The sequence below is a fragment of the Chanodichthys erythropterus genome, chromosome 6 (genome assembly GCF_024489055.1).
Source record: "Chanodichthys erythropterus isolate Z2021 chromosome 6, ASM2448905v1, whole genome shotgun sequence".
Lineage (NCBI taxonomy): Eukaryota > Metazoa > Chordata > Actinopteri > Cypriniformes > Xenocyprididae > Chanodichthys > Chanodichthys erythropterus.
Window position 1 is genome coordinate 12,181,558 of NC_090226.1, and position 23,779 is coordinate 12,205,336.

At 36.9% G+C, this 23,779-nt stretch overlaps 2 protein-coding genes across 11 annotated transcripts in view; both read left to right on the forward strand.

Moving 5' to 3' along the window:
* iqsec1b (IQ motif and Sec7 domain ArfGEF 1b) overlaps positions 1-12,287 on the forward strand; it is a 201,567-nt gene extending 189,280 nt beyond the window's left edge. For 8 of the 10 annotated variants that reach the window (XM_067388051.1, XM_067388052.1, XM_067388055.1 and 5 more), the window contains 5 exons: positions 119-218; positions 576-737; positions 924-1,100; positions 5,351-5,400; positions 7,457-11,237. In XM_067388051.1, the coding sequence (XP_067244152.1) occupies positions 119-218; positions 576-737; positions 924-1,100; positions 5,351-5,400; positions 7,457-8,002 (1,035 nt within the window). In that variant the 3' untranslated portion in view covers positions 8,003-11,237. Of the gene's footprint in view, positions 1-118; positions 219-575; positions 738-923; positions 1,101-5,350; positions 5,401-7,456; positions 11,238-11,862 lie in introns of those variants that run through there. The other 2 variants (XM_067388059.1, XM_067388060.1) reach the window with 2 other exon arrangements.
* A 705-nt stretch (positions 12,288-12,992) lies between these two features.
* On the forward strand, positions 12,993-23,773 carry acad9 (acyl-CoA dehydrogenase family, member 9). Its single transcript, XM_067388070.1, has 18 exons — positions 12,993-13,242; positions 13,423-13,516; positions 15,027-15,128; positions 15,216-15,322; positions 15,425-15,525; positions 15,615-15,693; positions 15,785-15,959; positions 17,683-17,756; positions 17,844-17,919; positions 18,005-18,075; positions 18,186-18,305; positions 18,409-18,537; positions 20,030-20,109; positions 20,212-20,338; positions 20,635-20,712; positions 22,375-22,503; positions 23,139-23,211; positions 23,456-23,773. The coding sequence occupies exons 1-18, from the start codon at positions 13,063-13,065 to the stop codon at positions 23,554-23,556; spliced, it is 1,896 nt and encodes a 631-aa protein (XP_067244171.1). The 5' UTR covers positions 12,993-13,062; the 3' UTR covers positions 23,557-23,773.
* The last annotated feature ends 6 nt before the right edge of the window (positions 23,774-23,779 follow it).

A 23,779-nucleotide genomic window follows, 5' to 3' on the forward strand; every position in this document is an offset into this window, starting at 1 on the left:
AGTGTACTGATCATGTGTCTAAAAGACAGTCAGAAAGTGTTACTCAGCTTTTCCGGAGGCTTGAAGAGAAGATAATTAGAAACAGATGAGGTCCTAATGTGACATGCTTTTGATTCAGGTCACTAAGATTTTCCAGAAGAAGAAGAATTCGGTGACGTACAGCTTCAGGCAGTCCTTCTCTCTATACGGGATGCAGGTGCTTCTGTTTGAAAACCAGTGTAAGTGAAGGGTCAAAGCCCTTTTGACCCCATATTACCTTTTCCGGACTACGTTTAACCTTGTTCATACAGTTAGATTGTTTCGTGCTGGCGTATCAAGTGAAAACCAGGCTTTTCACTACACAGGAAAACAAGAAACAGGTGTTAAAGGGGTATGAAATACTTGATTGAAAACAAATTAATTCTCAAAGTATTATGCATTACAATGTATTCTCCCACAAAAAGATTAAAACCTTTGTCATATGCGATTGTGAAATGTGAGAATATCGATTAGTGTGTCCCTCTGAAAAGGGCACGTCTGAGTGCTGTCATGATCCGCCAGTCTGTAAATATTCCTCTCCCACTGCTGCTTTTCAGATTACCCCAATGGAGTGCGTCTCACTTCAGCTCTTCCAGGCGCAGACATCAAGGTTCTCATTAACTTCAACGCCCCCAACCCGCAAGACCGCAAGAAGTTCACAGATGATCTGCGGGAGTCCATCGCAGAGGTGCAGGAGATGGAGAAGTACAGAATAGAATGTAAGCGGCTCTCATTCATTTTCATTATGTTGGAAAGAGTGACCTGGATAGTCCACAAAAGAAAGTTATATGGGCTTTGTTTTTTTCAAATAACTTGCACTACAAACCCTGTCTAATGTTCAGTGCATTGACGTAACGATGTGAAATGACATGATCAGTGAAGTTGATGTGGTGGTTTTTTTCCAGCTGAACTGGAGAAGCAAAAAGGTGTGGTGCGTCCCAGCATTTCCCAGAGCTCAGGGCTGAAGAAAGAGACAGGAAATGGCAATCTGAGTCGCACCAGTCTAGATGACAGTTACGCCATAGGTGAAGGCCTCAAGAGAAGTGCCCTCAGCAGCTCCTTACGTGACCTTTCGGATGCAGGTGAGTGTACAGATCCACATGACATGATGTGCTTCTGGCTTTATCTGTCACAACCTCTGATTATTTTGTGCAGTCCTGTCCAAACAATACTTCACCTCTTGCCAAAGTAGATCGCTGAATGCTTGCTTCTAAGTTGGTGTTTGTCCACAACCATTAGTGTAGCCTCAATTATTTATCAATTATAGCTGGGTGATATAGAAAATATTCACAGTATTCAAGGATTTTATTGCCAATTTAAAATTAAGAATTTGATTTGTTTAATGTGTTCTTATTTGACTATTAGGTATTCTAAAGACTTTGTCATTTTGACTAGTTTCGTGGTCCTTTACTAGTGAAAATCAGTATTCAGTATAGGAAAGCATTCTTTGATTATTTAAGTAGATTTTTACCAGTGTTTTTACTAAAACTAAATCCAAAATTATTAAAAATTGTTTTCAGTAATTGAAGTAACATATAAATAATAGGTGAAAAACTAAAATGTTGAAATGTGAAATGTTGCTTTGGAAAATAACAGAAATAAGTTGAAATTGACGTACTAAAATTACTAAACTATAAATGAAAACTGAAAATAAAAATAAAAGCTAATTTATAAAATAACACAGATTTTTTTACTGTATTTATGTTTTGCATTAAACTTTTTATATCTCCATTGCTGCTTGGATAAAATGATGGCTCCTGTGATTGAGGGAAAAAATAAATAAATATATATATATATATATATATATATATATATATATATATATATATATGCAATTATAATATTATAATATTTATTATATTAAGAAATAAAATGATGAAAAATATATTAATAATAATAAAAATTAAAAAAATTGTATACCATATATATATATATATATATATATATATATATATATATATATATATATATATATATATATATATATAATGTGTGTGTGTGTGTGAGCAAAATCACACTCGTAGCCGTGCGATATGGCTGTATATCAGCACGCTGTGATTCGTCCGTAGGCAATCAGCCATATCGCACGGCTACGAGTGTGATATTGCGTTTATACAACAGTTCGACGGCACGAGTGTGTAAATAAATAAGAACAACAACGGAGTGTCTTTAAAACCCTCTTTTGTGCAGCACTACTTCCTTCCGCCACAGATACAAATCTCTATTTGACAGTTGGACCAAGCCTCCGTTGCTAACTCTAAAATGTCACTTTAGAACTAGTAACGAAGGAACGTTGAGTCGCTTCATTGAAACACATTGAATTTTCTACAGTATTAGAGAGAGAGAGAGAGAGAGTAGCTATTACCTGTCTGGTATATTGCATTACATTCATTCATCAAGTCGATGTCCATAATATTACATCCTTTAAACAAGTCCGTTTGAATGTCCGCTGAGGTAAGCGATCTTTGTATTTGTCTTTTTTTTCAGCTTTGGGAATTTTGGAAACACCACAGCGCTAAAACAACTTCCTTTTGAAAAAGTTCCTTTCAATTTAAAAGTCTCTTGTGACTCCCTGACTAATTCTCCTGTAAAGTGTTGCCGCCATCTAATGGCGTATTAATGTAATGTTCACTCAATCCATATTACTTAATGGACATATTTATATAAAATAATATTTATTGAACAACATATAAGCACAATTGTACAGTTCAGTCAAACATGAAGCACTAGTTATAAAAAAAAAAAAAATAGGTCATCATTTACGCTGGTATGTGGGTTTTACAAATATTTAACGAATGAAAATGATTTTAAAGAGCTTGTGACAAAACCTATTAACTCCATTGGATCCTCAAACTGTCAATCAAGCCTCATTAATCCGCCTCACCTCGTGAATGAAGTGCGCACGCAGTTTGGACATCTCTGTGCAATGCAAAGATCTGATGTTTGAAAAAAAAAATGTAAAGCGTTTTCTTTACTCAAAAAAACATGTTTATAAAGTTTAATGTTTTACATATTTGAAGCAGAGAAGAGTCTGATATGTCCCGTCTAGTTGTAGTCAATGTGCTATATGTAACGTAACGTTTATTATTATCAAATTCAATATAGCACAATTCGACTTGCTCTGTAACAAATAATAGATTAATAAGACCAAAGATTGCCCGTTCTATGTAAATTGAATTATGTCTCGTGTTTAACCACTATAAGAGCCAACGGCAAATCCCCGAGTCACTGGCCGAGATGAAGCTGTTCTCGGCGGTTACAGAATCACTGAACGGCCGCTGACGCACTCAAGCTCGCATCTCCGAAAACGCCAAAACAAATTGTAAAATAGGCGCTGTTATTAAATATGAGTCACATATTTCAGGTCTAAACAACTACATTCTCGCCTAAAAAACTATTAAAACTACAGTTTGTGGTACAAGAAGTAGTATTTGTAAAAATTACGGTTGATTTGATCGGCCGCCATGACGGTCACTTCAAGCGGAGTGATACAAACGGTGAAAAGGCAGTAGGAGCGCTGTTATCACTGAAATATCGCATGGCTATCAGCCAATCAGATTCGAGAACCAGACAGAACTGTTGTATATATATATATATATATATATATATATATATATATATATATATATATATATATATATATAAAATAAATAAAAAATTAAATGCTGAAAAAATATATTAATAATAATAATAGTAACCTGTATCACCCAGCCCTGTTATGAATGTCCTTCGCCATGGCTAATGTAGCTAGATGCATCCTGACAAATATTATCCTCCACATTCGTTTTTCCCACTCTGTAATTGAACCTTCACACAATTCGTGAGCTGTGATATCTTCTCACCCTATTTAGCAGATGGTTTTGAGCCCTAAACATGGCAGTCACTACACAGGGGGAAAAAAATGGATAGTGTGAAGTGTGTCCTCACATGCCTTCTCTGTTAGAACAATCAGTTCACAGCGTAGTCACACTCCGTAAGTGTGAACTGAACTCGACCGAGCTGGTCGATGAGACCGATGGCAGGAGACACTACACACATGAACCCGAGAGATGTCTGGCAAAGCTATGAATATCCCACTCCCAACAATCCTGTACAGCACTGAAAATGTGTGTAGTATCTTGTATAAAATGGGAATAAGAAGAATCTATGTGTATAGCAGTTGATAACTCTGCTAACATTGTCATTCAGTCATTCAATACTTATTTCAGATTGACGATTGTTTCATACTGCCGGTTTGAGCTGCCACATTTGTATTTGACCATACATCAAAAATGATAATGATTTTTTTTTTTTTTTTGGCTTTTTTTGTTCAGTTGCTTTTGTGATCTAGTGTAGGGATTAGGGCTGCACAGTATTGGAAAAAAATTGACATTGCGATATTTACATTTTATGCAAATTAATAATTTTAGAGTGAGTGGGATGATTTTGTTGGGGATTTCAAGACATTTTTTTAGTGCGAACCATTCTTTTAGGGCTGAACTATTTATTATTATTATTATTTATTGAGTATTTATTTATTTATTTATTTGTTTACTTGGTTTAAAAAATACTTGTTATAAAACTTTTATACTTGGTATAAAAAAAATATATATCTCCACTTGAGTTTGCATAGCGCACATTCCCACTGTTTTTGACCAATTCAGTATAAATAATTGGGTTTTTATTGTGATAATTATTAAATAACATATTAAACAAAATAAGAACTATATTGTAATATTGTTACTGTTGTACTTTGAAATAAGAAATTGTTTATTTAATAAAAAAAACGTTTAATATATTTTGTAGTAAATTTCTGATACTAATATTTATATCTTAATTTCTTCATTTTTTAAATCATTAAACAATCAAGCTTTTATTCCATTCAACTGAATTCTGGTCTGGTGAAGCTCTGTATCATGGGCTTCACGCCTGTAGACGAGCAGTGCCGCTCTGAAGCCGGTAGCGCATATATTTATTTAATTACATCGCAGTCTGTGCTATTTGACAATCATAGTAAGCGATTTAGCGATATCAGTTTTAATTTGCTATATCGTGCAGCCCTAGTAGGGATCTTCAGTTTGCTTCATCCAAAGCCCAGTTTGCTTAAGACACTTGTTGAAGATGTAGCTCTATGCTTATTGATGTTAGGACCAGTATACCCTCATCCTTTGGCCCTTTAAAAGCTCCCGACCCACCTGGCTCTACCCTTCCTCCCTTTTCAGACTACGGCTGCTTGCTTCATGTCTCAATAGCGCCCCTGTAGGCAGGCAGGATATATACGCTTCTACATGCGCCTCTATATATCTGACTGTTCGAGCGTGCTCTAATCTATCATATTGCATGTCTCGCTCAGGCAAGCGGGGGCGCCGCAGCAGTGCAGGATCTCTAGACAGCAATATGGAAGTAAGTACCGTGATATAGGATGCAAGAACCTACAACAGGCCGCTATTCTGTGTGACAGTGTTGCATTTTGAAACTGCAACTTTGCTTTATTTCTTTCTTTCTCTGGTCTTTCTACCATCTTTTTGGTTGCTTCTTTGCTCAGTAGTTTCAACTATCTGTATGTGTGTGGTGTTGTTTTTGGACTAAATTGGCCACCCTGCATGCATTAGCTGCCTGTTCCTGTGGAGCTTATGTGGAATGATGGGGAATTCTGCCCCCGTGGCTCACATCACATATCATAACATCTCCACTGTCCAACTTAGTCAGCATGACTCAACTAATGCAAACATCCCATGTCACGTACAGTGGGCTGCGTGTGTCTTTTTACTTTGTAAATTGTTTTGATTTGATTCCCGATGGCATGTTTCACTTGGCCACTGCAAGTGAACAATAGTGTTGCGTTAGAGCACTTCAGAATGTGCAAAGTCTTTATTTCCTCACCGACCTCCAACCACCTGACCTCTTCCTCTTCTGGCCTAAGCACCTTTTACCTCTTGGAATGCCTCGAAATAGTTTCCCATCTGTGTGCAGATAAGCATAATACACACGAGGGAGTATAGCAAAGGTGATGCTTTAATAAACTGAATTCGGATTGACATCCATTTTGTCCGTATAGGTTATCTTGTGTGCCAGTTTGATTGACAGCCTATCCTAGAATGCAGGAAAACCCATATGCTCGCTTAAACATCACTAAATGCTGACTAACTCAATCTTGCCTGTTCCAGCTTTTGCATGTAATGCATGGCTTTCAGGGATCTGCTTCAGTCTTTTATAAATGCATTAACTGCTGATGGATGGTCATGATGCATTGCTCGAGTGCTGGGTCCTTGTTTTATTATTACTGACATAAAAGGAATGCTTTTTTACAGTACTTTTTATGTGATACTATTTGGGTTATTAACTTTCTGGTCTGTATTACAGTACCTTTCAAAAAATTGGGGTCAGTATGATGCGTGAACGCATTAAAAGTCAAATAAATGCTGTTCCTTATAACTTTCTATTCATTAAAGAGTCCCAGACATTGATAATAATAAGAAATGTTTCTTGAGAACCAAATCAGCATATTAGAATCATTTCTGAAGGAATCCACATTGTAGGAGTAATGATGCTGAAAATTCAGCTTTGACATCACAGAAACAAATTACATTTTATTTAAAATTGTAATAATATTTCACAAAATAACTGTTTTTACTTTATTTTTTGTCAAATAAATTCAGCCTTGGTGAGCATTTAAAACATTTTACAGACCCCAAACTTTTGAACAGTTGTGTGTTTATGTTCTATGACTTTAAATATATTAAATATTTAATTACTAGGGATGGGAATCATTCAGAATTCAACTGAATTACACTTATTTTGAATCTGATTCTACTGGATGGTTCACTTTCCTTATTGATTGCTATAACAATCAAAATTTGAAATTATTCTAAACTAAAACTTTTTAGTTACATTTTAATACTTTTTATGAATAATTAAAGTATAATTTATTACGTCAAAGCTCCGTTCTGAATGTGTTTTTACACATTGCAAAACTAGTCTATAACTCCATTGATTTAAGCGTCACAGTAACAGTTTGTGGTTCTTCTTGATTTGGGCACGACAAAAGTAATGACTTCAGTTCAAGAATCAGATCGATTTATTTAGCGAGTGAGCCATTACACTGATTAAAACCAATACCGCATGAGTCCAGAACTCATTTGTGAGTCATTTTAATGATTTATTAAAATGAACTGGCTTATAGGAGTCATTTGTTAATCAACTGGACTATGCTGGTCCAAAGATATGAGCGTTCAAGAACCGTTAACATGAAAATCATTGGTGGTGTTTGTTTGTTTATTTCTTTTAAATGGAAAAGTGGATTGGTTCCCAACCCTGATAATTACACATTTAAACGCACATTTAAAAATTCAGAATGAGGAATATTAATAAGTGGAACTGTGCTCTTGACTCATTGAGCATGCTGTACACATCTCGTGTTTAACTTCTCCGTTCTTCTCTCTCCCTCGTCCTCCTGCAGGGGTCCATCATTAGCAGCCCCCACATACGGCGCCGAGCCCCTTCCAGCCGCGACTGCCCCTCCCGCCAGCAGTCCATCCCCAACTCCTCCTCTCTCCTTGGCTCCCTATTCGGCACCAAGCGGGGCAAGTCGCCCTCTCTGCCTCCCCAGTCCTCCCACCCCGCTCACCCGACACTCATCTCTCACACCCCGCACCCTACCAACCTGCACCACACGGCCCGCGATGGCGTCACCATCACTGAGACCCAAGCCCAGATGCACCCCCACCACGCTCAGTTTTGCCACATGCAGAATCCCCCTCCGTACCACCACCACCATCACTACCACCCCCCAGCGCACATTCAACACCCGCCCCACCAGTACCACCCCCCGCCCGGCCCCTCTTCCTCTCACAGCCACTCGCACGGTCCCCACGGCCACGGGCCGCACCCGTCGCACCCCTCCCACTCCCAGCATGCACCTCACCACCACAGCCAGCCTCCGGCTCCTCCTCCGGCGGCCAGCAGCACCAAGCCCAAACACAGCGGCATCAGCACTGTGGTTTGAGCCTTTCCATAAACTCTTTCCTCAGAATGGGACTGTTTTTGGCGGGGTGACCGTCGGGCCTCTGTTTAGATTGTAACGTGCAACGGATTGTTGCTGCCTACCAGGACATGAACAAAAGGGCACCTTTGACTCACGTTTCAACTCATCCCGTTTCCTCGGAGAAAAGGGAGCCACAATGTGTAGCACCGGCCTTCTGGGGCGGCTAGAACTCAAATCATCAGTTCTTACCAGTCATTGCTCAAGCTGTAGAGCCCCAGACAAAGCTGCTGCTCCATTTTAGAGACTTTCAACCCTCTCGACTTTGGCGGTGAAGCAAAAGCATGCGCAAAAGACCGTGGCAACTGTTTTCTTGTACTTAATTACCTAAATGCATTAACAAATAGCCTGCTTATTAGTTTGCAGAAACTACGTTTTTGCTCGAAGAAGAACGGTTTGAGAGATCGGTCTGTCGAAGTCAGTCACAACGAGTGGTGTTCCAGTATTTAATGTAGCTGTAGACCACACATTTCTGTGATATAGTTAGGGGACTATAACGTGCCAATTATTAAAAAGCAGTGACTGAGTTATTCAGAAAAAAAGAAAAGAAAAAAGATTTGCTTTGTGTATGTCGTGCATATAGTATTTTGTAAAATAATAATAATAATAATATTAGCAACTATTGTTATTATTGGTATAGAACAAAGACGATCCGAAGCCTCAGATAAAATCTCAGTATTCTCTGTGTACTCACGACGTAGGAGTTACTAGTTTTCACTGATACTCAGTACTCAGTAGGTGGCCAATTGAACAACGTGGAAATTATTGGTTGCCTTGGAGTTGGAAGATTCTCCCGGAATCTCCGGCTTGTGTTCGTTCCACCTCCTTTGGGATCTACGTAGCGCTAACCAATCACAGGGATTGTGGGAAGGGGGGAGGGAGGGCGGAACGCTGATGGATCCTCCACGGCCTCGACTCGTCGGTCCCGGCCACTGCTGCAACATGGTTTTATTTTTTTAACTATTTTTTTAGTGATGAATAAAACAATATGAAACAAATGTACATTTGAAGATGTTTATGGTAAAGCCGGTTGCGATGAAAAAGGCTATTTTGACGTCTAACATTAGCGGTAGTGTCGGAGGAAAGCAGGCTGCACTTAAAAGCTGATCCAATTCTCTCCCCACATTTCAGAGCTTAGTTTGTGCAGAGATGTAGATTTTTCTCAGCAGGCTGAGCGTGTGCCCTCTTCTGTGTGGAAATGAAGTAGATTTGATACATATTCTTCTGTCCTCCTGTGAGAATGCCTTTCACTTGCTCAGAAACACAGCTAATGTAATGTAATCTAATGTAATGTAAACTGCATATAATATGTAGCAGTGGGTCGGATGGATGTGTTCTCACTCGGAACGGATTTGGACATGTTTTTTTTCACACATATCCCCTCTCTTGGTTCAATTTTTGACTTGTTTTATACTGTAAGTAGATAAATGGTGACAGAGCTGTGATTCGATGTATTCGTTTGTGTGTCGACGCTCTTTTAACTCAAGCACAGAGCTTCTGAACAGCACTTGTCTTTGTAAATACTCACTTAATGTACAGAAATCACGACTAAAAAACCAGTGTCGGCATTTACGACATTTGCTGTGCATTGTTTCTCTTTTTTCTGATTTAGTTTGTTTGTTTGTTTGTTTGTTTTTTTAAACTAATCATGTGCAATATATATGTTTCAGTTTTGTAAATTCAGAATTTCAACCAATTGGTTGGTTGGTTGGTTGGTTTGCTTTTGTTATATCATATTTCTAACAACATATACATCTGACCCCATATTGTTTCTCGCCCACATCGACAACTTCTTCTCCCTCGTCTCTGTTTTACCTGCAACATACTGTCAGGAATGTCAACTAAAGTACTCTTGCATGTATATTGTACAAAAGATTCTCTAGATATTGCATATTTCCAGAGATATTATCAGTGTTACAGTTGACCGTTGTTAAATGAGTGATGATGATGATGATGATGATGATGATGAACATATTAAAATCTGTAGACTTCTCTTCATTCAAAATGTCTGTTTCGTACCAAAATAGAATCAATTAGGAGACATCCGTTTGTTTATCTGGGCTTAAAAATCAAACACTGATCATTCAATAGTTCATAAACGAAAATATTAGCCGGTAGCCTAATCGTAATGAAGTGCCGCAAGGGCACGTCCGTGTAGTAATAAAAGCTTACGGATAATAGAGCATAAATCCGTGTCTATGTCATTATCAGACTTCATAACACCTGGCTTGTTCCCAAGATGCACTGAGGCCAGTAATTTGTACAACACAACATTAATCAGACCGTCTCTGTGTATGAATGCAATCACCCGAAGCCATTTCTGAGCATAAAGTCAGAGAACTGTTTTTTTTTTAGGTTTTTTCACCTTTTTTATGGATTTCAGTGCAGTGTATTTGTAAATGTATTGCGGTGCTTCAGCTTTGTACTGTATAGTACTGGACGGTCAAGTCAAAACATCACAAAGCTTTGCATGCAGCTGATGCCTAGCACCTCTGGTTGAAATGTGAGCTTATTTAAAAATGAAGAAATGTGCTTTCTTTTTATTATGCTCTTTCTCATTTTTGTTTGTTCGATTTGGTTAGTTTTATTGTTTGTTTCTGTTTTGTTTGTTGGCTTGCTGTTACATTTTATTCCGTGCCACTTCTCGGCATGTGTATCACTTGTTTACTCCCTGCAAAGATCATTACAATTCTGTTTTTTTTTTCTTTCTATAAAAAGCCTGTCGCTGTATATATATATCATAAAACCAATGTGAGAAATTAGAAAAAAAATGCATATCATATAGAAATCTAATATGGATGATAAAGGGAAAGTGTAAGTGTAGGGGGTTTCTGGATGGCTGTGTACATAGACTGTATTATACTTTTTTGTTTTCCGCTCAGCCATCGCATTGACCGTGTAGTCCTTTTCCACCTTGAAGAGACTCATATTAACATGACACTGCTTCTGCTACCAAATGTACTTATTGAATTTGTCATAGGATCTTCTTTAATAAGCCGACTGTTACATGACTCTCACCGCCTTTCATGTGCGTCCACTCAAACATACATTTCTGTTTTTTTCTTCTTTTTTTTACTTCCAAATGAGGAGAGGAGAACTATGGTTTTAATATGCATTCTGTTTCTAAGTAGATGACGAGACCCTATCGATGTTTAACTATAACTGTGACCATGTTGAGAACATGAAATAAAACAATATACCATGAACTTGTATTGTTCTGCATTAAAGCACACATTACATTGAAGTAAATCATTTTCAATGCATTTTTCGGTGGATCTCGAGTGCCATCTTGTTAATAAACTCTTGTAGTTAGATATGAAGCATGAGAAATAGCCTTCAAAACTCTTGTTGAATTCAACATACAGTACATCTGAGTCAGCAAGGTCATGCACGTAACTGATTTTCTGTAAGGCTTGGTGGTTCTCAGAAGAATTCTTGCAATAGTCTTTATCATTCTGACATATTTTTAGTTATACATTTTTTTCTGAAGCATTCTATGAATAGCTGGTAGTCTATTAATCTTCTCAGTACTCTTTAAAAGCTTTTATGAGCTTGAGTTTTTTAATATCTTTATTATTGTGAACGTCAAACTCAAGGTAAGTACTGGAATTTGAATGTCAAAGAAATCTTCCATTATACCATCCATATGAGGTCTGAATTAGACATTAAAGAGCCAAGACATCACACAAACGCTTTGAAAATTATTATTATTATTATTATTTTTTAGATTATCAATGTGTCCTTGCTGAACAAAGTTATTAAAGACATTTATGATATTACAAAAGATTTATATTTCAAATGAATGCTGTTCTTTTGAATTGAAGAGACGGCGCCAACTCCTGCGAGGACTTCAGATGACGCAACATCTGGATCAACATGCACATTCCCAAAATTCCTATATATCCTAATTATTGTTAATATGTAATTAATTATTTCCAGGAGCTCATTGCTTCTACCTTCAATTAAGTTGCTAACAGTGATTGTAAATTCATTGCATAAATTATTACATTATTAGCTAACTGCATTTTCTAAATTGTAATGTTGACATGCATTCTCTGTAAAGCTGCTTTGGAACGATATGTATCGTGAGAAGCGCTATACAAATAAATATGAATTGAATATTATTGTTTCTACAAAAACAACTGATTTCAACACTGATAATAATAAGAAATGTTTCACCAAATCAGCATATTAGAATGATCTCTGAAGGATCATGTGACACTGAAGACTGGAATAATGATGCTGAAAATTCAGCCATATGCCATCACAGGAATAAATGACATTTAAAATATATTGAAATAGAAAATATTTGAAATATTTCAAAATTTTACTGTTTTACTGTTGTTGTTTTTTTGTTTGTTTGTTTGTTTGTTTTGTTTTTTAATCAAATAAATCCAGCTTTGGTGAGCATAAGATATTGGAAAAAAAAATTAAAAAATTTCACCAACCCTAGACTTGAATGGTTGTAGTATTTGTAATAAAGATAAGGCTGAAAGCCTCGAGAAGAAACTGCACAGCAGCTCAGTTGCGAATGTCTGGATAAACTGTTTCCTATGCATGCGTGACCTACAGACAGGTGGTGAGAAAGGGACTCAGTGCCCTTTTTGTCTGTGTCTGTCTGGCTTGCTGTAGGCTATAAATAGAGCAGCTTTGAGAGTTAAATCCTCATTGTCAACACTAACGGCGGCATCACTGCCCAAAGAAGGCCTGCAACGACAGAGAACCGCTGAACTACTAATTACTGTTTCCTTTTATAATATCTGAACGCAGGAATCCATATAAATCTGAGCAACAATTGTGACTAATAAATAAGCAATCAGTGACAAGTAAGAAATCACGATAAATGTTTTCACACAGCATTAAAATGAATAGCAATATGTGTATTGCAGCTAAACACTGACATCTGCAGGGCATGAAATGAACTGCACCCTAGTAGACTCGTGTCGTCATCAATGTGAGACGAAAATGGGTGAAAGGTGTTTCAGCCAGTCGTAAGGTGATCGGGGTGAGTATCTACGTTGAAGATGAGTCTGAACAAATTTACTCTTTTGACAAATACGGTCAAGCTTGGGAGAAATGTGTTCGCTGCACGAGTCGCGCAAACAGGACATTGTCTGCATCACTTTCAGTCGCGACGCTCCGTTAGATCCAGTGCGAGGAGTTTGGCATATGCTAAAGATCTGTTTCTGGGCAAAGTAAACAAGGTAATGTAATGTCATTTGTTGTATTACTATGATTCACATAACTGACATATCTATTTAAATATGACCATATGTATATAATGGCGACAATAATTTTAGTAATATTCTTCATTATTATCATTATTCTGTAAAAAATATTCTGTAAATGACAGTAATAAATAAATATATGCATACATCTTTCAGGCTGAAGTCTTTCCCTACCCAGAAATCAGCAATGAAGAACTGGAGGAGATAAACCAACTTGTTCAGCCTGTGGAGAAGTTCTTCAGTGAAGATGGTGGGTACAAAGCAAGCATATATTGTGTTTTTTGTCTATTTATTGTGAGCCTGCTGAATGTTGGATTACTATACTAACATACTTTGATATTTCAAAAATACAGAGTCCACTTGTGAAAATGTGCAATTTTTCCAATATAAAACAGCATTTGTCATAACAAAGCAGGGCCGTAACCACAATGAGACATTAAGGGGGACAAGATATTAGAAATTTTAGAAATAACCAAATTGTTCCTCTAATATTTGATGATTTTGTACTGCATTATACACAGCTCTGTTGTTAGGATGACAAAAAAAACTTTTAAAAGTTACATTTTTAGGCTGTTCTGCCTCAGCAGTCTAACAAGAAACGTTTTGCATTATTAGATATATTAGAGATACAAATAAGAGTGAATATATTTTTGTAATAATTTGCAAATAGTTTAAACTGATTTCTTAACTACATGGAATTTTTGCTCTTTTTCGTCATTCCGTTAAATCTCTTTTAATATTTATTTATTTAATTCATTTTAATACAAAAGTTACCCAATAACAATTCAGTTAATTCATAGTTAAAGGATTAGTTCATTTTCAAATAAAATTTCCTGATAATTTACTCACCCCCATGTCATCCAAGATGTCCATGTCTTTCTTTCTTCAGTCGAAAAGAAATCAAGGTTTTTGATGAAAACATTCCAGGATTATACTCCTTTTAATGGACTTCAGTGGCCTCCAGACGGTTGAAGGTCAAAATTACAGTTTCAGTGCAGCTTCAAAGGGCTTTAAACGATACCAGACGAGGAATAAAGGTCTTATCTAGCAAAACGATTGGTAATTTTCTACAAAAATACAACTGTATATGCTTTATAAACACAAATAATCACTTTGCACGTGCTTCCGCTTTCCGTATTCTTCAAAAAGCTTTCCCTATTCTACTTCTAGAAAAAAACGAAACTGGCGCCGCATTCATTCCGTAAGTAGAATAGGAAAGGCGTAGGACATACGGCGTAAGTTTTTTTTGAAGAATACGGAAAGCGGAAGCACGTGCAAGGCGATCAGTTGTGTTTATAAATCGTATACATTTACATTTTTTTCCAAAAATGACCGATAGTTTCACTAGATAAGACCCTTATTCCTTGTCTGATATCGTTTAAAGCCCTTTGAAGCTGCACTGAAACTGTAATTCTGACCTTCAACCGTTTGGAGTCCATTGAAGTCCACTATAAGGAGAATAATCCTGGATTATTTTTTCATCAAAAACCTTAATTTATTTTCGACTGAAGAAAGAAAGACATGAACATCTTGGATGACATGGGGGTGAGAAAATTATCAGGAAAAGTTTATTTGAAAGTGCTTTTTTTTGCTTCAGTGGAAGCAAAGAGATCTTCCATTTGTACAACGAAAATGAAAAAGTTTAAGATTTTAAAATTGATATATAAAATACCTGATCTCAGCTTTTGCAGTTTCCTGGATTTATACAAATGATTAAGAAATGTCCTTTTCTCCTGTATTTGTGCAAATATCACCTCTAGTTGATTCTAGTAAGATCGACCATGAGGCTGTAATTCCTCCTGAGACTTTGAATGGGCTGAAGGAACTGGGGCTGTTTGGAATCCAGATACCTGAAGAATATGGTGAGGCTGACCTCTGACCTCATATGAGGGATAATTTCTAATATACTGTCAGAGAGTTTCATCTGCTTGTTTGCCTGTTTCCTCCAGGTGGTCTGGGCCTCTCAAACACCATGTATGCCAGGTTAGGAGAGATCACGTCTTTAGATGGGTCTATTGCGGTCACGCTTGCAGCACATCAAGCCATTGGCCTGAAAGTGAGTGAACCAATTTTGATGTTGCATTGTGGGTCCTATATTAATTACTATGTTGTTTGATATTTTAAAGACAAGTTACATTACATGGCTGCTTCATTTCAGGGAATTTTGATTGCTGGAAATGACGCTCAGAAAGCAAAATACCTGCCCAAACTAGCAACAGGAGAGCATATTGCAGCTTTCTGCCTCACTGAACCTGGAAGGTACTGTATTTCATCTAAGGTTTAGAACTGATCCTTTTACAAATCTGCTATGATTATGATTTTAAATGAAACGTACTCTCGTGTGTTAGCGGCAGTGATGCTGCATCTATACAGACACGGGCCACGCTGACAGAAGATGGGAAGCACTTCTTGCTCAATGGCACAAAGGTGACTGCTTCAATCAAATCATTCTGTCTGGTTTAGTCAAAAATCTCTTCACTGGCTGTATTTCCATTAAATGTGGATGTTTGCTCTTAAGTTTTGGATTTCCAATGGCGGATGGGCAGACATCATGACCGTGTTTGCCAGAACTGAAGTTGTTGACAAAGATGGTCAAAAGAAAGATAAGATCACAGCTTTCATTGTAGAGCGGGAATTCGGTGGTGTCACCAGCGGCAAACCTGAAGACAAACTGGGCATCAGAGGCTCAAACAGTGAGTTTGAACTTTCAACTACTTTTCTGTTATATTCTGTTATAAAATTTTTCACAGTATTACAGTTTTTATTGTTTTTGCGTTCAAATAAATGCAGCATAAGAGACTTCTTTCAAAAATATTACAAAATCTTATCAACCCCAAACTTAAACACAGAATTGTTGACATTTTTGCAGATTTATTAAAAAAGAAAAACTGAAATATCACATGGTCTTAAGTATTCAGACCTTTTGCTGTGACACTCATATATTTAACTCAGGTGCTGTCCATTTCTTCTGATCATCCTTGAGATGGTTCTACTCCTTCATTTGAGTCCAGCTGTGTTTGATTATACTGATTGGACTTGATTAGGAAAGCCACACACCTGTCTATATAAGACCTTACAGCTCACAGTGCATGTCAGAGCAAATGAGAATCATGAGGTCAAAGGAACTGCCTGAAGAGTTCAGAGACAGAATTGTGGCAAGGCACAAAAAAATTTCTGCTGCACTTAAGGTTCCTAAGAGCACAGTGTCCTCCATAATCCTTAAATGGAAGACATTTGGGACGACCAGAACCCTTCCTACAGCTGGCCGTCCGGCCAAACTGAGCTATCGGGGAGATGAGCCTTGGTGAGAGAGGTAAAGAAGAACCCAAAGATCACTGTGGCTGAGCTCCAGAGATGCAGTCGGGAGATGGGAGAAAGTTGTAGAAAGTCAACCATCACTGCAGCCCTCCACCAGTCGGGGCTTTATGGCAGAGTGGCCCGACAGAAGCCTCTCCTCAGTGGAAGACACATGAAAACCACAGTGGAGTTTGCCAAGATGGTGAGAAATAAGATTCTCTGGTCTGATGGCCTTAATTCTAAGCGGTATGTGTGGAGAAAACCAGGCACTGCTCATCACCTGTCCAATACAGTCCCAACAGTGAAGCATGGTGGTGGCAGCATCATGCTGTGGGGGTGTTTTTCAGTTGCAGGGACAGGATCGAGGGGAAGATGAATGCAGCCAAGTACAGGGATATCCTGGACGAAGCAAAAATGTCAACAATTCTGTGTTTTTCTGTCAATATGGGGTGCTGTGTGTACATTAATGGGGGAAAAAAATGAACTTAAATGATTTTAGCAAATGGCTGCAAAATATATATATATATAACACACACACACACACACACATATAGTATTGGGTAAGTTACTCTAAAAAAGTAATACATTTGTGAAAATGAAGTATAAGAGACTTCTTTAAAAAAACATTAAAAATCTTGTCAACCCCAAACTTTTGAATATTACTGTGTGTGTATATGATATAATTACTAGCTATTAATACAATGTAATTATTTTAACTAAAAAGTATTGAATTATTTATTACTAATTTCTTTCTAAATTCCATATCAACCTCGAGTAGTTGAACATTACAATGATAGACATGAAACTGCTCTTTTAATTCTTTTAAATAAATAATATAAAATTGCATAAATTATTCTTGAACTGACCAAAGTATTTAAAGGGAGACGGTTACATTAAAAACATACAGATGTTTAATTTTGATCTTAAATCCGCTATAGTTTTATATATAATTGTTCTATAGTTTATACAGTATTTAATGAAATTACATCAGAAGTAACTGTAATTAGATTACAGAAAAAATTAAGAGTAATCCCGTACTTTACTTTTTCAACGAATGTAGTTAAATGGGTATTTAAGCCCCTTTTTTGCACATTCATTGAATATTTGTACTTTCCACAGCTTGTGAGATCTCATTTGAAGACACCAAGGTGCCAATCGAGAATGTTATTGGTGAAGTCGGTGGTGGTTTTAAGGTGATCCAAACACACAGCCCAGCACATTTTATAACACTCTGATAGCATGATGTTGCGTTGACGCGTGACATGTGTCGTCTTCTTTAGGTCGCTATGAACATTCTGAATAATGGGCGCTTCAGCATGGGCAGTGCAGGTGCAGGGGTGATCAAGAAGCTGATTGGTAAGAACATGATTCATTGAAAATTCACAGCATGTCCTTTGAGTTAAAATCAATTGAAATTAATTTACATGCCATGTGTTTCCAGAGTTGACATCAGAATATGCAGGCACGAGAAAACAATTCAACAGGAGCCTTTCTGAGTTTGGAATGATTCAGGTACATATGATGTTTTTAGTCATATTAAATTATGTTACATTTGTTTTCTTTATTAACATTTGTTTGCTTTATTTATTAGCATATGTTTTTTTTATTTTACTTGGACACAGGATAAGTTTGCTACCATGGCCATAAATGCATTTGTGATGGAGAGCATGGCTTATCTCACTGCTGGAATGATGGACCGACCTGGAGTCCCAGACTGCTCTCTAGAGGCCGCTATGGTCAAGGTAAAGAGACTTGAAATCAAAATCACTTAAACTTATAAATGAAAAGCAACACTCTGGAGCTGCTCCTGTTATCATCAGATGACTCTCAGTGGTGATTTTACAGGTCTTCAGCTCTGAGGGCAGCTGGATCTGCGTGAGCGAAGCCCTGCAGGTTTTAGGAGGCCTGGGCTTCACCAAGAACTACCCCTATGAGCGCTACCTCAGGGACTGCCGTATCCTCCAGATATTTGAGGTACAGAAGAACATGGTTACAGCTGTAATATGTGTGTTATACTGACCTGAAATGGAAGCAGAGCTGTGTTTGTTAGCTCAGCGCTTGAGAAACTATTTATATAGGAATTTGTGACAAGCTCAGACTTGTGAAGTACAGGTGCTGTGAAATCAAATGAGCAAACTCACTTTATGTGCTTTTAATGTATGTTTCAGAACTTTGGGGTCTGTACATTTTTGTACAATGTTTTTGAAAGAAATCTCTTATGCTCACCAAGACTGCATTTATTTGATAAAAAATACAGTCATATTTTTGTGGGATTTTTTTTCATGATTCTTTGATGAATAGAAAGTTCAAAAGAACAGCATTTATTTAAAGGTGCCATCGAACGTTTTTTTTTTTTACAAGATGTAATATAAGTCTAAGGTGTCTCCTGAATGTGTCTGTGAAGTTTCAGCTCAATATACCCCATAGATTTTTTTTTTTATTAAATTTTTTAACTGCCTATTTTGGGGCATCATTAAATATAAGCCGATTTATACTGTGCGGCCCCTTTAAATTTTGTGCTCTCCGTCCACGGAGTTCGCGCTTGCCTTAAACAGTGCCTAAACAAAGTTTACACAGCTAATATAACCCTCAAAATGGATCTTTACAATGTGTTCGTCATGTATACGGCATGATTATGTGAGTATTGTATACTGTTATATTGTTTACATTTGATTCTGAATGAGTTTGAGGCTATGCTCCGTGGCTAACGGCTAATGCTACACTGTTGGAGAGATTTATAAAGAATGAAGTTGTGTTTATGAATTATACAGACTGCAAGTGTTTAATAATGAAAATAGCGACGGCTCTTGTCTCCGTGAATACAGTAAGAAACGATGGGAACTTTAACCACATTTAACAGTACATTAGCAACATGCTAATGAAACATTTAGAAAGACAATTTACAAATATCACTAAAAATATCATGATATCATGAATCATGTCAGTTATTATTGCTCCATCTGCCATTTTTCGCTGTTGTTCTTGCTTGCTTACCTAGTCTGATGATTCAGCTGTGCTGCTCCAGACGTTCTGCCCTTGTCTAATGCCTTGAACATGGGCTCGCATATGCAAATGTACATGAAATAGTGGCCAAAAAATAGACTAAAAGCAATTATTTTGTTATTTTACTATTAATATTAAACCCTTAAAGCAGGGATCAGTTTAACTCGAGGCTTGGTTTTCTCATCAATTATTATTATTAAATGTAATTATTTGCTATTAATTAGATTTAAATAATTGGTGCATCATGTTATTACAGTTTTTTTTTTTTTTTAAATAAATGGTAGCTTTAATTTGTGTAATAATATAATAAAATTTTTAGTTCATAAAAATTAGAAATAAATGATTTTGACCACCAGGGGGCATGTTGACAAACCCAAGGTTCCAGCATGAATGTGCAAAAACAATTAAATGAGAAATGCATTATATAATACTGTTTCTTTTCTCTTTTTCACTCTGTTTTTAGGGCACTAATGAGATTTTGAGGATGTACATCGCACTTACAGGAATGCAGTATGCTGGCAAAATACTAACAGGAAAAATAAAGTATGTAAGAAATATATACATTTATAATTTGTCATCTTTCATGATTAATTAATATTTAAGAGTAAGCTGCATTTTTTAACACGTGATATTATCTTCTCACAGGGAGATGAAGAAGGGAAATGTGGGGGTGGTGTTTGAGATTCTGGGAAAGAAATTGAAGGACTCGGTGGTGAAAACGGTGGACTTTGGACTGACCGGCAAAGATGGTGTTGTGCACCCCAGTCTGACGGTACAGAAGCTGCTTGTGCTGTATATGACTGTAATCAGCAATAACATATAGTAAAGTAACACCAGTGGTCATAAATTGAATGTACGTACTACGTCATGGTAATATTAACAGCAGCTCAGGGATGTCCAGTAAAAGTCCTGTCACCCTCTGACACATCTGATCTCGTCCAGTTCTCCTGCCAGTGACATTTCATCAGGCGGAATCCTTTCTTCTGATCTCTCCTTAAAACGCGTGTGGTCGAGTAATTGAACCCAGCTTGTTCTCAGTGAAGTGATGATGTCATCTTTCTCCCACAGGAGAGCGCCAAAATGTTCGAGCAGAACGCTGCACTCTTCGGCTCTACTGTGGAAAGCTTACTGTACCGATATGGAAAGGTAAGGTTTAGCATGAAACTATTTCATTTATTATTTATTACATTATTTTGAAGCTTTTGCAGCTGGTTTGATTTTAGATCAAAGAAATTATTATTATTTATTGTATAATTTTACTGAATTTTATAAATTTTTTTACTTCAGTGTTCACAATTTTTATTTATTTATTTTTAATCAGACTCTAGAATCTAGATGATGTTATGCCAAAGCAAAACTCTTTCTACATAAAAACTATGATATATTTATAGCTAAACCAAGCCACAAAGTCACCATTCCCATCAATCTCACATTTTCCCCACCATCAGTTTTTAATCTGAGTTTGTCCACATTCCTCAGATGCTGCCAGAAAATAAAAAAATGACCATTCGTTGAACGTACAGGCGTGTTATTTCTTTCGGTTGCTATCGTAACGCACAAGGCAATTAGCGTGGGCCGTTAGCGCTGCTGGGACCTCGTCTCTGGTCCCTTCTTTCCTGTTGGGCTGAGGTAATGTTCATGTGTGACACAGCTGGCCTCACTCTCTCTTTTCTGAATGAACGTCTGTGTGGCCGTGCTATTGTAATCAGACTGCAGTCACAAGAGAGCAGCCTGGAAGTGCTTCAGATTTCCGCGCACTGTTTTTTCTGTTGGAGCGTACCACATTTCATCTTCATTCATTCTCATTTGCAGGAAACGTTTAAAGGAATAAATCCCCCCACCACAGAGTTTTTGCCTACATGCTGTGTGAAATACGAACTGTAGAAAGGCAGGCACGTCTTGTCTCTTTATGGGTATTACCGTAAGGACGGCCTTGATTTGTCCTACTTTGAATGACCTAGATCAACTGAAACATCTTGAAATATGTTGTTCAGACACTGATCCATTCTAGATACAGACAAATCTGTGCTCTCATGTGTATTATTAACATTTTACTTGATACACTACAGCTCACAGGTTGGATTACTCTTTTTATTTGTTAAATTTTATTGTTCATTGTAATCAAAATTATGAAAACACAAATAAAAGCAACAGCAATATAGTAACAATATACTGACTAAAAATAAATTAAACAAATCAAACCTTTTTTGTTGTTTTTTTTTTTTATTAATTTTGTGAATAAATGTATATATAAACAGATTTTATATTTATCTACAAAGCATAAACTTTTGGCTCAAAAATGTTTTTTTAAAATCATGAGAAACTTGATCAATTTAGTAAAGTGCCGTTTAAAAGTTTGGGGATCAGTAAAATATTACTTGCTTATTTTTAAAGAAATTAATACTTTAATTCAGCAAAGATGCATTACATTTATCACGAGACATAATGTCACAAAAAAAATATTTCAAATAAATGCTGTTCTTTCTATTCATCAGTTTCCACAAAAATATTAAGCGCAACTGTTTTCAGACATGTTTCTTGAGCACCAAATCAGCATATTAGAATGATTTCTGAAGGATCATGTGACTCTGAAGAGGATTGGAGTAATGATGCTGAAAATTCATCTTTGACATCACAGGAATAAAAGGCATTTAAAAATATATTCAAACAGAAAACAGTTATTTAAAATTGTAATAATATTTCACAATATTACTGTTTTCACTTTTAATCAAACAAATGCAGCCTTGGTGAGAATAAGAGACTTCTTTCAAAACTCATTAAAAACATTTGTAACTTGTTCTGTTTCAGACAATCGTTGAGGAGCAGCTAGTGCTGAAGAAAGTTGCAGATGTATTAATTAACCTCTACGCCATGACAGCCGTCCTGTCCCGCACCAGTCGCTCCATCAGCATCGGCCTGCGCAACCATGACCATGAGGTAACAGGCTCTCTCTTAAACCTTCCTCACTGAGGTCACAAGGTCAGCCAAAGTGAAGGAGCATGTAACCTGGACCTGTAAATCAATTCTCAGTATTGAGACTTGTCTCGAAACATCACCCTTTTCTGTTCATTGCTCAGTCAAAGCATTTAAATGAAGGATACAGAAAAAGAAAGAAAAAAAGAAATGGTTCATTAACTGAAAAGAGAGAGTACTCAACTTAAAAGGATGATTTTATTTGTTTGTGGATGTTGCAATGTGAAAAAAAAAAAAAAAATCTTCTCAGAAGTGGTGGGAAGCATTTCAATATGCTGAATTTTAATTTATAGCAGCAGAGCGGTTTTGATTTTGCATGATAGAAACAACTGACCGAAACAATTGAATGACTGGTCAAGCTGTGATTGCTTGTATTGGCTTTATTCAACTCATAAAAAGTTATAGGATGTTATATATGCTTTTTAAACATTAATTTCATAATTCCATGTTGTTTTTTCTGTCGATTCGCCTTTTGTTAAATTTATTCTGAGGTCACAGAGTTTTACCAACAAAAACGTCATTATAAAGGAAATTTGCTTGCACGTTAATTTCAAAATCGTTAATGTAAACGACCTTGTTAAATCTCTACTGGCTTTCAGGTGCTGCTCACCAACACTTTCTGCAAGGATGCTCATTTCAAGAACAACTTCTTGTTGACTCAGCTTCAAAAAAGTGAGTAAAACGCACAGCTGTAATTGATACCAGCCCTCCTCGTTTTATTGCATAGCAAGACAAAGCGCTTGCACATGTTGTAGAATTTCCTCCACAACCTTACAAACCATAAGTCCGTCACTAACACTTGTATGCGCTCTTCATGCTGTTCCAATTACCATCCGCCTAATAACTCCAGTCAATGCGACGCATTAGATCAGAGCGTTCAGATTTAGTGAATGATTGGGTTGTGTGTTCTCTCCAGATTCCCCGGAGAACAGCGATGCCAACATTAAGAAGATCGCCCAGGAGGTCTTAGCCAAGAGAGCGTATGTCTGCTCACATCCTCTGGACAGGACCTTTTGACACAGCTCTCGTTGTCCGACAGGCTTCCCACAACCATGTGTCTCAGTTTAACCAGAAAGAAGTGAGAGTAACTCCTGTGGTTATTAAATTAAATATACTTGTTTCTCACAATATGCAGTAATGATTGAGCCTCACTTTATAATGTTTTGGTCCTTTTTATATCAGTTTTCTATGACATAGTGCCACCTAAGTGCTGCTTAATATTGGTTGAAGGATATAAAAT